General features: G+C 36.1%; 1 protein-coding gene across 4 annotated transcripts in view; it reads left to right on the top strand.

Moving 5' to 3' along the window:
- ClC-c (chloride channel protein 3) overlaps positions 1 to 13,542 on the top strand; it is a 151,245-nt gene that overhangs the window by 75,776 nt on the left and 61,927 nt on the right. For 3 of the 4 annotated variants that reach the window (XM_081728021.1, XM_081728020.1, XM_081728024.1), the window contains one exon: positions 2,341 to 2,373. The exons of the other annotated variant lie outside the window; for it this stretch is intronic. In XM_081728021.1, the coding sequence (XP_081584147.1) occupies positions 2,341 to 2,373 (33 nt within the window). The remainder of the gene's footprint in view (positions 1 to 2,340; positions 2,374 to 13,542) is intronic. 4 annotated transcript variants of the gene reach the window in all.

Raw genomic sequence — 13,542 nt, 5'->3', positions numbered from 1 at the left:
TGGTTTTAATTTTAAAGTGAAATCTGCTAGAAGTATTTTTCTTTCAAAGAAAAAAAAAATCCGAATTCTTGGGGGAGTTCAAATGAGTGAATTGTAATTATGGTGATCATTTACGTGGATAGTACTACATAAAAAAAAAAGCCAGTATTCCCCCCCCCCCCCTCCAAATTGTAGTTTGTCAATTACAGTGGTTTGTCTGTGCAAGGTTCTGTGTTTAAAAATATAGTTTTTCGTCTTCTTATGGTAAGCGACGAGAGAGGTCAAGTAGGAATTTTAGTACATTGATCCATATGGAGATTTTTTAAAAAAAGATTCCGTTTTTGTTGATCTTTTGTGACTATTCCAGTGCCTACCGAAATGTAAAATATAAATTAGTATACGATATATGTGAATTATAAAAAGTCAAACTTTGCTTACCTAAATAATGCGTCGTGAGGTTTGTAAATAACTGCTGTGTTTCGTTGACTTTATATCTATTAACATTGACGGGGATGTTTTGATCTGGGATTATTTCGTGAGCTGCTTCTGGGAGGAGGTGACTCGGTGATAGAGCGCTTATCTCTTGTGTGTGGGGTTCCTGGTTGGATCCCCAGTCAAGTAATTTTGTGGTGGACACTATCGTGTCCATGGGTTTTCTCGGGATACTCCCGTTTTTGCTTACATTCTCATTCCACCAGTTCTTGCATTAGCATTCACTTGCATGTCATCCGTCTCCCTTAGCTTAACGGGCATAATCGTGGGACGTTAAACATAAAGATTTTGAAGTGCTTGTATTCTGTATTTACGTTTTCTTATTCAGGTTTTCTTCTGGTATGGAGAAAAAAAAATAAAGATATATTCATCACTCAAAATCAAATTACTGGCGTTGTAAGCTCGCCTCTGAAAATGCGATAACTTAACAATAAAACACTGTACACTGTATATACGGCGGCTGACATCTTTCTTTGTCAAAGTAACAGTGTTTCATCCCATTTTTAGAAGAACAAGAAATGATCCCAGAATAATAATGCCCACGTTAATGTTGATACAAGTATAGTCAACGAATGTAGTATTTTCAAACTCAGGTAAACAAACTGTTATAGAAAATAATGCGTTGAAATGCATACAGTAACGTATATAGTGATTTGTTAATATTATATATAGAGACATGAAATTAACGACAAAATGAGAGGAGAAAAATCTGCAAATCCGTACGCTAAGTACCGTATATCTCTCCATGTTTCCTTAAGTATATATCCAAAACTTGGAGAGTTTAATTTTATTTTGCTGTTAATTTTGCCTCTGTTATGACTTGTGCGACAACCATGTACGAAAACAATCTCAGTCTAATTTTATGGACACACAATGTAGACGAAATCTAGCTTTATAAAGTAAGGGTTCTATAAAGTAACAATGCCGAAAATATTATACACCTTAGAACTTTTAAACCCCCTCTCTTGGAAAGTACATTTCCATATAAGCCTAGGAGATACATTATATAAAAAAAAGCGTTAATGCTAGTCAGTAAACTTAATTTTATTTTTATTTAATCACTCGGTAGAGCGCTCACCTCTGGCGATGGGGTCATTGGTTTGATCCTAGCTCGCTCTAAGTGAGATCTGTGCTGGACAAACACCGTGTGCGTGGGTTTCCTCGGGGTTCTCCCGTTTCCTCCCACTTTCTTCATTTCCCCATTTCATTCATTTCTCATCATCACCGTCTCTTCTAGCCTAGCCGGCATAAACGTGGGACGTAAAACTTAAAAATTTCGTTTCAATTACTCTAACAAAGTTCGATGAGAACTAATAAAATATTAAAGCAACCACCACAGCAAATAACTTTTATTATAGTTTTCTGTGAAAAATAAATCTTCACATAACACTGAATAATTTAACACTCAACACAAGTAAGAATTAAAACTTAACTTTATAATTTGTATTATTCTTCAATCAACTCCAAAATACTTACTTATATTCTTTTCGTAAATTATATTTGTTAGCTTAATGCATGCTTTAACATATTCTAACTTGCTAACTGGGGAAGTGACACAGACAAAACATTACCCACATTGTAAACGATCGCATAAAGATTGCAAATATCGTCATTACACAGTGTAGGGCTTCTCATACGTATGATTTAGTTGTAGAATTAGATGTAGTATTTTTGTTTAGTTGTGTATTGAGTGCCTATTAACATTTTGGTGTGTTTTTTTATGGTGTTTCTTTTGCAAATATGATCTGTAATTAACTTTTGGTTTGTTTGCTTGCACTTTGCATGAATAATGCATGAATTCTAACACCATGCACCATGAGTTAAATATCTTTTTAATTTCCTTTCTTTCTTTCTTTTTTCCTTTTCAAGTAACTGTTTTGTACTCTGGAGGAGTACGCGGTGGTAAGTTCTTCCTTTTTTATTTTCATTTTGTGCAGTTTTTTGTTTATTTATTATATAGTTGCTAGATACACTATATCAGCTGTTAGTTGGGCCTACCTGCTGTTATGTGCATGAACTATAAATATATATATACATAATTAAGACTTGTATGATGTAGTGACATGTGTATATGCAATATTTGTCTTCCAGCATATTTTATGTGACTGTGCTGCACATTGTGGAAACTTTTCGTGGTATCTCGTACCTTTCACCGAATTTAGGCAATCATTTTTTTTCTCTCTCTCTCTCTCTCTCTCACACACAGTTCTCTTATAAAGCGGCTTCGTAATATTATGGAAACTATAGCTCTGCTTTCGTTCAGATTAGTGATTTTACTAATTTGACCAGTTCTTTGGAACAGCTACCAAAGTAGTATTGATGAAGAACAAACTCTTTAAACACACCACATAACTGTAGATTTAAAGTTGGGTGATCGGTTAAATCACTTTTTCAGACTAATTGAAGGTGAGACATTGTTTTTGCTACCCATTCCCAGAGACGAAACTCAAAAGAGATTGTGTGAGGATATTTTTAAAAAAATGCATTATATAAATACCCTACAAGATAATCTCTCTCTCTCTCTCTCTCTCTTTTTTTTTTTTTTTTTTTCGATAAAGGAATTTTGCACTAATAAATTACATACATTCTTACATGAAGATAAAATTAACATTTGTGTACTTGTAAATTCACTCAATATTTGAATCGTGTATAACTTCTGAAATCAGTCATCTCCCCCTATTTCAAGCTTTTCCTTCAGAAGAGAATAGAAAAGGGTTAGTTGAGATCAGGGTGGATGGTGATCTTGTAGTTTGCTTTGTTCTCTAAAGTAGAGGAAATGGTGTAAGTAAATATAAGAGAAAAAATGCGATAATTTGACTATAGAAAAGGAGGTTGTCCGAGAGTTCAGTACTTAAAGCGGTGTGCATAGAAAACTGACACCAAAAATTAAACCTTGTAAAATCCCTGTTAAATCGATTGTCACTTAAAATGTTAAATGTTTAATTGGTTTCATCATCTACCAGATAAACTCGACAGATACGTTTACAGATAATTTTTAAAAACTGATCAACCTGAATTGTTTGTCATTTTTTTCTCTTTCTTCTGAAATGTTTCCTCGTGATTTAAATCGTTATACAGAGCAGCTCTTTGCACTCGATTGAAACGTAATTATTAATCTGTAGTGTGTTCATTTAACACTGTAGAGGTGTGTTACTGTTGTAAGAAGTACCGTGCCATTTTGCAGTATTATTGCAGCTAGACACTTTCTTCCACAAGGTTTACTAAATTGTTCTGTTTTGTTTAGAGGGTCACGGTGATTCAATGATAGACCGCTTACCTCTGGAGTGAGGGGTTACTGATTCGATCCCCGGCCAAGTAAGTTTGTGGTGGACAACATCATGCCCATGGGTTTTCTCGGGGGTACTCCCGTTTCCTCCAACGTTCTCATTCCAACATTTCTTCCATCACCATTCATTTGCCTTAATCATCGTCTCCATTCCTCTTACTGGCATAAACGTGGGACGTTAAACTGAAAGATTTCATTTCATTTTGTTTTGTTTCTCTTCAGTAACAGATATTTAACGAGAATACCAAAGATAACGTATGTTTTCAGTTCATATTTTATTCTAGTCTTCCAGTTATTATATTTTTAACTGTGCTCGAAATAACTTGGGATAACCCGGAAGAAGATTTTTCAGCTGCTATAATTCTAAATTTAGTCTGAATGAAAATTAGAATTGGTCATAAAGGGACACATTTATGTCAGATTGAAAATGAGTAATTAATGAAAAATATAGGTATGACTTTGGAACATTTTTTCGCATAAAAGTTGACAGCGAAGTGGCGAAAGGTGAAAGTTATATTTTACATATCATCTCTGAGGCTGTATGAAACATAGATAGACATAAAATTCCCTGTTTAACCTTCTTTTTACCAAGTGGTGTGCAAACACCCCAGTGCTAACTATTTTGTTGATGAAAAAATGTTGTCACAAGGATGAGACTCGGTGACTTAAATTATTTATTTGTATGAAATATTTTTTACGGAGAAGACAATTGTATTAAATTAACTGTCTTCTAAATATTTACAAATTATTAGAGTGAAGTGCAAGTACATCTCACTTGATAATTCATGTTACTCTTGAAATATGCATTGTTTTCTTCAACGATCGCTAGGTGATAGCTCATTTTAGCTTGCTTTTCATAGTTATTTTTTCCTATTGTACAATATTCATGCACAAACGTGAAAGTGTAGTGATAACTGATGGTAAAACCCTTGTGCCTTTTTTTTCTCTGTCTTGTGCTTTATTTAGAAGGTAAATGAGTCTTAGATATTACACGAGCGTTACTTCTTTCGATTGTCAATGATATGACATTTTAGTATTTTCGGATGCATATGGAAGGTTCGTATTACTCTGAAGATGTGTAAGGTAATATTTCGTGATATTGTTATCTTGTTCAGCTAGGGTATAGTGGGGCCATGTGTAAAATTTCCTCGCCCCAGAAACAGAAAAGTTCGAACAAAATGTGAAGTTTGTGGCAGTTTTATTTGCAAAAATCACTCAACGAAGAAGATTGTATGTGAAGATTGTTAAGTGTTTGCAATGATAGGAATATTTTTACATGTTTCTGTATTTAATACATAATAGACAAGTAATTTTGTAACAATATTGGAATCGTGTTTGTTTGCAGAGAAATATTAACATACTGTATTTTATACATAATTCAAACTTTACTGTATTTATGGGTGCGCGGTGGTTCAGTGGTAGAGCGTTCACCTCCGGTGCTTGGGGTCCCTGATTCGATCCCAGCCCGTGCCGTGTGGACTTTGTGGTGGACAAACACCGTGCTCGTGGGTTTTCTCGGGGTTCTCCCGTTTCCTCCCACTTCATTCTACCACTTTATTCATCTCTCATCATCACCGTCTCCTTTAGCCTAATCGGCATAAGCATGGGAAGTAAAACTAAAGATTTCATTTATTTTTTTTACTGTATTTATGAGAAAATATACGAATATATTACATTATTTTATATGTCGAAAGATTAACTATGTAATAAAAGTTCCATTTCAACATTTATGTATTATAATAATTAAATATTTTATTAAAAACAGCGCTTTATGTGTAGGGTGCATTTGCACCCCAGTCTGTAAATAATGTGAAGACTTAAAGTTGGTAAAAATAAGGTTAACTTTGAATATGCACTCTCATCGCCGTCAGGGACCACGGTAGTTCAATGGTAGAGCGTTCACCTGTTGTGTGCAACTGGTTTCTTGCTTCGATTCTAGGTCATATATGTTTGTAGTAAGCATCATCGTGTGCGTGGGTTTTGTTGTGACTCTCCTGTTTCCTCTCATATCCTCTTTCCAGCATTTCTATCATAATCATTTATTTTCATTGATCACCCGTCTCATTTAATCTTAAGAGAATAGCTATGGAACGGTAAATGAAAGATTTTTTTTTTTTTTCTCCTAACGCTGATTGGACCCACATCTTTGATGCACGAAACCGGAGCTCAATTCTTGATGAGAGTTCATTTACAGTAGTTGAGATAACACGTTAAATTGGAGGGAGCTTCACATCTTATATAGCGTCGTTGGTGAAAACAAAAATATAAAAATACTTCTTTTTTTTCAACTATAATGTTGCGCCGATTTATTTGTTTATTTAAAAAGAAAATTGTATGAACATAATTTGGACATTGTGTTTGCACTAATGATTTGTAAGTTGTAGTATCCGTAAGAATTCGGCAGTTCAATTTTTGCGTCGCTGTGCAACATGGCGATCTTCCTTGGAATCATACGTGGTGGAAACCGTGGCGTATTATTGTGGGTTTGTGTATCTGTATCTGTATCTGACATTTTATAATCTGTCAAATATAGGAAAATTAAGTCTATTATACCGTGAAAAACTTTCGGAACAGTCGAATTAAGACATTATCACGCTGCAGTTTTCAAGAGAGTCAAAATGAAATTCTAAAGCGACTTATAGCTTTCATCTTTAGCGTTCAAATCTGAAGAGAAGACTATAAGTTGACTTAAAGCGTCAGCATGTAAACATAAATGGAAAACTTTAACTCTTATTATACGAGGGATGTACAACAGTTATTGTCTATGATATAGGAGTTGAGCAAAAATATTGTTCTTGTAATATATTGTACTTTAAAGCTGTGTGTCAAAGTACAGGGCAAGACACTGGTCGTGTTCTCTTTGTTTTGTAGGTACCAGGTATGTGTCCTGATCGTGAAAATGGAGAAAACTGAAGTGTATGCAATAATCAATTACTTCCAGATAAAATGCCTAACACCAACGGAGATGCGCGCTGATATGATTAGTGTGTTGGGTGATAGTGCCCCTCTTACCAATGATTTAGAAAAAATGGTCACATAAATTCCGTTGTAGCAGTTAAGTCTGTGATACTGGTCCTTCAACAACAATATGTACGCAAGAAAACATTAGTGTTCTGCATGATCTAGTAATGGATAACAGTGCGCAAAATAAATGAGACTACAGTTATAATCCGCCGATTCAGTAGAATGAATTTTGCGTGAAAACTGAAGATTGAAAAATTTGAGTGAATTAGATCTAATTTGAGTGATTAGATGTTAACTTGGATCGAAAGCACGAAAGAGTGCGTACATCAAAGACCAATTAAGCCCTGATCAAACGGAATCATGAAAAATTTATTGTCAAGTGCTTAACCGTTGAGAGACAAGGGTACACAAATTTGAAGCTGAAAGAGAAACAGCAAAGCATATAGTAGCGAGACACCAAGGATATTCTCCCTTCCCGCGAATTCAAAGCCCAACCATCCGCTGGTAAAGTTGTGGCCACTGTCTTTTGGGATAGCAGCTTGTTCTCATGGATTTTCTTGAATATGGACACACTGTCACGGGACACTATTATGCTCACAGGCAGCTATCAAGGAAAAAATGAGAGGCGTGTTAAACGCAGATAAATCCTCTTGCATCAGGATAATGCCCCTGCCCATAGAAGTCACCACGTAGTGGTAGTAATATTAAGGCTGAATGGTTTCATCTACTCGTACATCCTCTCTATCTCCCAGTATCGCTCCCAGCAACTTCCACATGTTCTCCAAGCTAAAACATATTCGCGGAAGAAGTTTGAAAATGATGTGGCTGTTACACATGCTGGAAACAATAGCTTACTGACCAGCCGCCATTTTTATCACAAGATGTAATAGCTCTCGAACATAGGTAGACGAAATACATTTGTGTAATGGGTGGTGACATTGTGGAAAAATAAATTTCCTTCTATATCAGGGACAGTAATTTTTGAACACATCTCTTAAATATTTTCACGAAAACAGCTATTTTATATAATAAAATTTAATTCAAAGACAGTGAAATGTAAACTTATTCTCACTGTGCCCTTGTATAGTCAGAATACCTGATAGAGGTGCTTAATGAAATAATAATTATTATTCCTGAAAAAGAAAAGAAAAAAGTCAATAGTCATTCAGAATTTGAAATTACTTTCCGCATGATCCCCAATTGGGTAAACTTTTCAGTAGTTGATCCGTAACTCACTCACTTGTTAAAAGTACTTAAAACGATCTTAAATACTTAAACAAAACATACATATGAAAATTCGCTCTTTCAACGCAGTACCAGTTCTGCTTATCTAAAACCGATTGCTGCGCACGAAAATCAAACTTCGTGCTTTGAGCTTGCCTGTCATTTATAGACGAATTTTCTTTTGGTAATCACTGTCTAACTGCCGGAGTATTTTATTTTCAAGTAACACAATACACTGCATTTAAAACAATACAGATTCAAAAAGTGTAATACTGTGCAACAAAAAGGGCCGCGGTGGCTCAGTGGTAGAGCGTCACCTCTGGTGCGTGGAATTCTTGGTTCGATCCCAGCTCGCTCCAAGTGGACTTTATGGGGAACAAACATCGTGTGCGTGGGTTTTCTCGGGATTCTCCCGTTTTCTCCCACTTTCTTCATTCCCCATTTCATCCATTTCTTATCACCACCGTCTCTAGCCTGGCCAGCATAAGCGTGGGACGTAAAACTGAAAGATTTCATTTCTAAATAACTAATGGCTTTTTTCATTTGTCTAGTGGCAAGCACGTCCGCCTTGGGTGCACGTAGTCCTGAGTTTGATTCCCGGTGAAAAAGCATTAAAATTTGAAAGCATTACGGTGGTTCGGATTCTATTTTAAGGTCCACGTCGCATATAGCCTCATTGCTGAAAAGGGACGCCAAACGTCAATAAACAAACAATCTAATTAACTAACCAATTCACGCAGAATTCCATTGCGTTTTGTCTTGGGCGGCATTTAGTTGCACTAACTGTGAGGTTGACAGATTTTGTAATGTATCCCAGAATTTGTCTTCAAAGGTTCATTGTCTTTCTAGAACTATGTAAATGATCTTACGACAGACAATTGTAGGTATTAAGGGTAGTTGACTCCTGACAAATTGAACACAGCATTGTATTGACAGTTCCCACGCCATGGTCCCATAAATAGCAGTAGAAGAGGAAGAGAGAAGAACATTATTGAGTTCAATTTAAATCTGATGTTAATCATTCTTTAAGTCTCAATTAGAACCGTACAAGGGGACACGGTGGTTGATAGAGCGTTCACCTTTGGTGCGTGGGGGTTCCTGGTTCGATCCTAGCTCGTGCCAAGTGGGTTTTGTGGTGGACAAACACAGTATTCGTGGGTTTTCTCGGGGTTATGTTTCCTCCCAATTTCTTTATTCCATCATTGCATTCATTTCTAATCATCACCGTCTTCTTTAGCCTAGCCGGTATAACCGTGGGACGTAAAACTTAAAGATTTCATCTCATTTCATTTTAGAAGTGCTGTAGAACTTAGTGGTAAAGTAGTATGGACTTGAGAAGTATCTTTTTTAATGTAATTAAACTGAATTTTAGTTTACGATGAAGAATATATTAGGCCTTTCGCGCTCTTCTAAGGGACTCTATTCTCAAATTTTCTGGAAGTTAACGGTCCACCTTGATAATTGTAAAGTAAGGATAAATCATCAAATAGTGTTAAACCATTTGGAAAACGCTGATTACAAAAAGTTCGGTGTTTGGATGCCACATGATCTGACTGAAAACATCTGCACTATCGAATCTCTGCTAAAACGTAGAATTCAGCCATTTCTGAAGTGGTTGGTCCCGAGTGATGGGAAATGGAAACTACGACAACAAAGTGCAAGAAAGATCGTGTTCGAAGTGAGAAGCAGACCCACAGTTTGTAGAAAATGCCCAGGAGTATTATGCTGTGTATGTGGTGGGATTGGAAGGGCATCGTGTATCATAATATACTGCCATTAGGCAGAAGAATAGACTCGGACCTGTACTGTCGACACTTTGCACGAGTGCACCTAGCAATTCAAAATAAACGACCGGAACTGGTCAGCAGAAAGAGCGTTGTATACTACGCTAACTACGGCAGACCGCATACATCTTTAACGACTCATCAGAAATTGAGAGAACATGGCTTGGAGATTTTAATGCATCCACCATCTTCAGACAGTGGTTTGCTTCTGTCTCTGAATAACCCTCTGAATGGTGTTATGTTAGTTTTAGAAGATGCCTGTGGAAACCGCGTGTCAGAATTCCGTAACCAGAAACCATAGAAGTTTTATAGCGACGAGATTATGGTGTTACCGGAAAAATTGCATCATCGAACAAAATGTGTTTATTTTCAAATGATAAAAGTATTCTCCAATTTTTACCTCCAAAGGTTGGATGCTTTTTACACAACCTGATATATTATGTCATTTTATATTTTAAATTATCTGGCTGTCTGATAATTTCTTTTTACATGGTCTTTCTTTATATATATGATTTCAAATGGCATGCATTTCTTCATGGCATTTCAAATGATTTGAGCAACAGTGAAACGGTGCATGAAGAATACAACATTACGAACTATCGAATATTCTGTGTAATATTTTTTTTTTTTTTTTTTTTTTTTAATATATATATACGGGCCAGATAGTTTATAATTCTGCAGCCAAGTGGTAGGTTGACGTTGTAAAATATCTGCGACTGTCGAGAAGAAGGTATTAAAAGCTCATAATTGCAGGCAGAGTGCTATTTTACTGTATGCCAAACTGCTATCAAAACCAGAAATCTAGTTACAGTTTCACTTCAGGCGTCCATGATGGCCTTGGTGGCTGTGTTAGAGCGTTCATCTGTGGTGCGGTGGGTTCATGGTTCAACTCCAGTTCGCGCCAAGTGGCAGACCGTGTGCGTGAGTTTTCCCGGGCTCTCTCGTTCCTCTTACTTTTTTCATTCCACCGTTTCATTCATTCTGATCACCACTGTCTCCTTTAGCCTACATGGCATAATCGTGGGACGTAAAACGATTTCATTTGAGGTGATCCGTATTTAGTGTGCAACGTCAATTTCGTACTGCAAGATTTAATGAAGAAAGAAAACGCAACAAATAAGTCTCTTAGAAGGTGGCATGATCAATTTGAGTAAACAAGCTGTGGAGCGAATTACGTAATACTTTAGCATAATCCTCAGAAGTCTACAATAAAAGGGAGCAGGATGTAGCAGTTTCCAAACAATGTGGCGCATAGTGTGTAAGCATGTTAAAATAAATGCGTATTTTCTAGAGTAGTTGCTGCAATATTTAACACAAGAAGACCATATACTCGCCTCTCTTGTTAGGGAATTGATAACTCACGATGTTTTCCCCAGAAGTTGTGGTTCAATGATGAGGCTATCTATATATTCTGGTTAAGTTTACAGACAAAACATTTGCATTTGGAAGACTGATAAGCCGCATCAAGATGTTGAGAGTGCTTCAGTGATTTGTATCATTATCTCTTCAAAAATGTAATGTACGACCATATTTGTTTCCTAACAGTACTGTAACTGGCGAAATAGTATCACTATGTGGCTTCTGTCACTACTGGAATATGGCAGTATCAACTGTATATATCAGCTGATTGAAGTCATATGCCACCACGAACACAATGTAAAATTGCTTTAGGCACTCGATGGATTGGACTTGCAGGTAAAAGTGATCAATATCTACGCTGTCTTCCCAAGGTTATTGGTCCTCCCCTTGTAATATTTTCCTCTAGGAAGATGTCAAAGGCATTGTTTATCAACCACCCTCAAGATTTGCGTGAATTACAAGATCCTAGTCACGATGCGATGCAGATCATTGATGAGGACGTACAAAAATATGTCTAGCTGAAATCGGATTACAGGATTGATGTGTACCAAGTAACGGAAGGAATTCACAAATCAAGTAATTCATAATTCTTCCGCCAAGTGACAGGCTGAGTGCACTGTACGCCAAACTACTACCAGAATCATGAAGCATTTTGCGTCTATAAGCATTTCACGTACACGGATTAAATTCATATTAAGTAATGAGACTTGTTAGCTTCATGGTAACCATTGCTGAAGAAACTTGGACAATTCTTACGATACATTTGTGCTAAATTACATCTTGTTTTAACGACTGGTGTAAATGAACGTTTACCATATTTGCTTCATTATCGGGAGATTCTGTCTTCGAAGATCAGTAACAGTTCTGAGTTAAGATTTTCTTCAATTTTACCAAGATAATACTGAGTTAGTGCTTTGACCGGCTTCTTCCTCTTGTTTCGTTATTCTTTCCAGTGTAAAATAGTTGTAGAAGCTGTATCTCGAATTGTTGTTGTTATATTTTGGTTCTGATTAAGTGCCAGGTGGGCCCAAATGCATGCCACTAAGATAGAAAATTAGGCAGTATGTATTACAATGATACATATTGCCATCTGGTAATATTTTTTTATTGAACTGTATTTCATTCAATTAAAAATTTTAACATTACTAAATTTTCTTTGTTAATGCACTGGTTTTACGAGGGCTATTCAGATAGTTTTGCAAGTGCGGCCACACTGCTGAACAATGATGAGAATGGGATTTTAACTAACACAGTTGGATTCAGCAAATTTCAGCCTATGGAAACATTCTATCAGTGCAAATTCAAATCTGCAGTCTGAATGCGGCAAGCGTGAGAGCTCAGTCTAGTTACAGTAGCTGGTAATTAAACTGGGTTTCTTTAAGAAAAATGTTATTATTATTATTATTATTATTATTATTATTATTATTATTATTATTATTATTATTATTATTATTATTATTATTATTATTATTATTCCTATTATTCCTATTTTACCTTTACGTACTCCATCACAAACTGCATGAAAGAGCTAAGAAAATCCTGCTTATTATAAAGAAGGACTTTATGTGAATCAAGTGTATTCAATTATTCCCATTACAATATGGATTCAATTTTTTGAGCAAGTTGAAAAGATAGTCTTCCACTGGCCGACTTTAAGGAACTGTAAACGAGAGAGCAATTCACAGGATGAAACAGTGAATGAAAGAAAATCGCTATATCGCTGTGAAGATGTTAAATATTGAAGTTAGTATTAATGTTGGGTCATCAAGTCCAAGAGGCTCAGGTGGGCAGGTCATGTAGCCAGAATGGAAGAAAGTAGGAGCGCTTTCAAAGTTTTAACTGGAAATTCAATCGGAAAACGACCATTAAGAAGACCTAGGCACAGATGGGAGGAGAATATTAAGAAGTATTTCGCAGAAATAGGAATACATAGTAGAAGCTGGATCCGGTTGGCTAAGGACAGAAATCAGTGGAGAACTTTTGTGAACGCGGCATTGAACCTCCTGATTCCATAGAGCATAGAGTTAGTTACTTAATTAACATATTGGTACGAATATGAGAAGGGTCTGTGTAAAATGAGCTCCTTATTCTTTCATCCATGAACAGAAGATAAGAAGAAAATATTGTGCAACAAATGCTTTTTATATTTACTCCAAAACGACTGACAGACATGTACAGAGGTCGGCAATTAGTGTTATCATTATATCACCCCAAACAACCAAACCAACACTTGGTTGACTAAAATGATTTGTTTTTCTTCGACAAGTTCAGTTTGCAAAAGCAACTTTTCAGAATTTTCTTTAACTACGAAAGATAGCTGGTAGTCGATTGCACTCCAGATGGTCGTACCAAGAATGAAATTATTAATTGTATAGAAATTAAATGATGAAAAAATTCAGGTTCTTAAACATCCATCGTATTGTCTCGACTTTGCACCATGTGACTCAGTTGTTT

Source organism: Thermobia domestica, chromosome 10 (assembly GCF_964235325.1).
Source record: "Thermobia domestica chromosome 10, izTheDome1.hap1.1, whole genome shotgun sequence".
Taxonomy (NCBI): Eukaryota; Metazoa; Arthropoda; class Insecta; order Zygentoma; family Lepismatidae; genus Thermobia; species Thermobia domestica.
The sequence above is the reverse complement of the archived record's forward strand: the minus strand, read 5'-3'. Positions and strand labels throughout refer to the sequence as shown.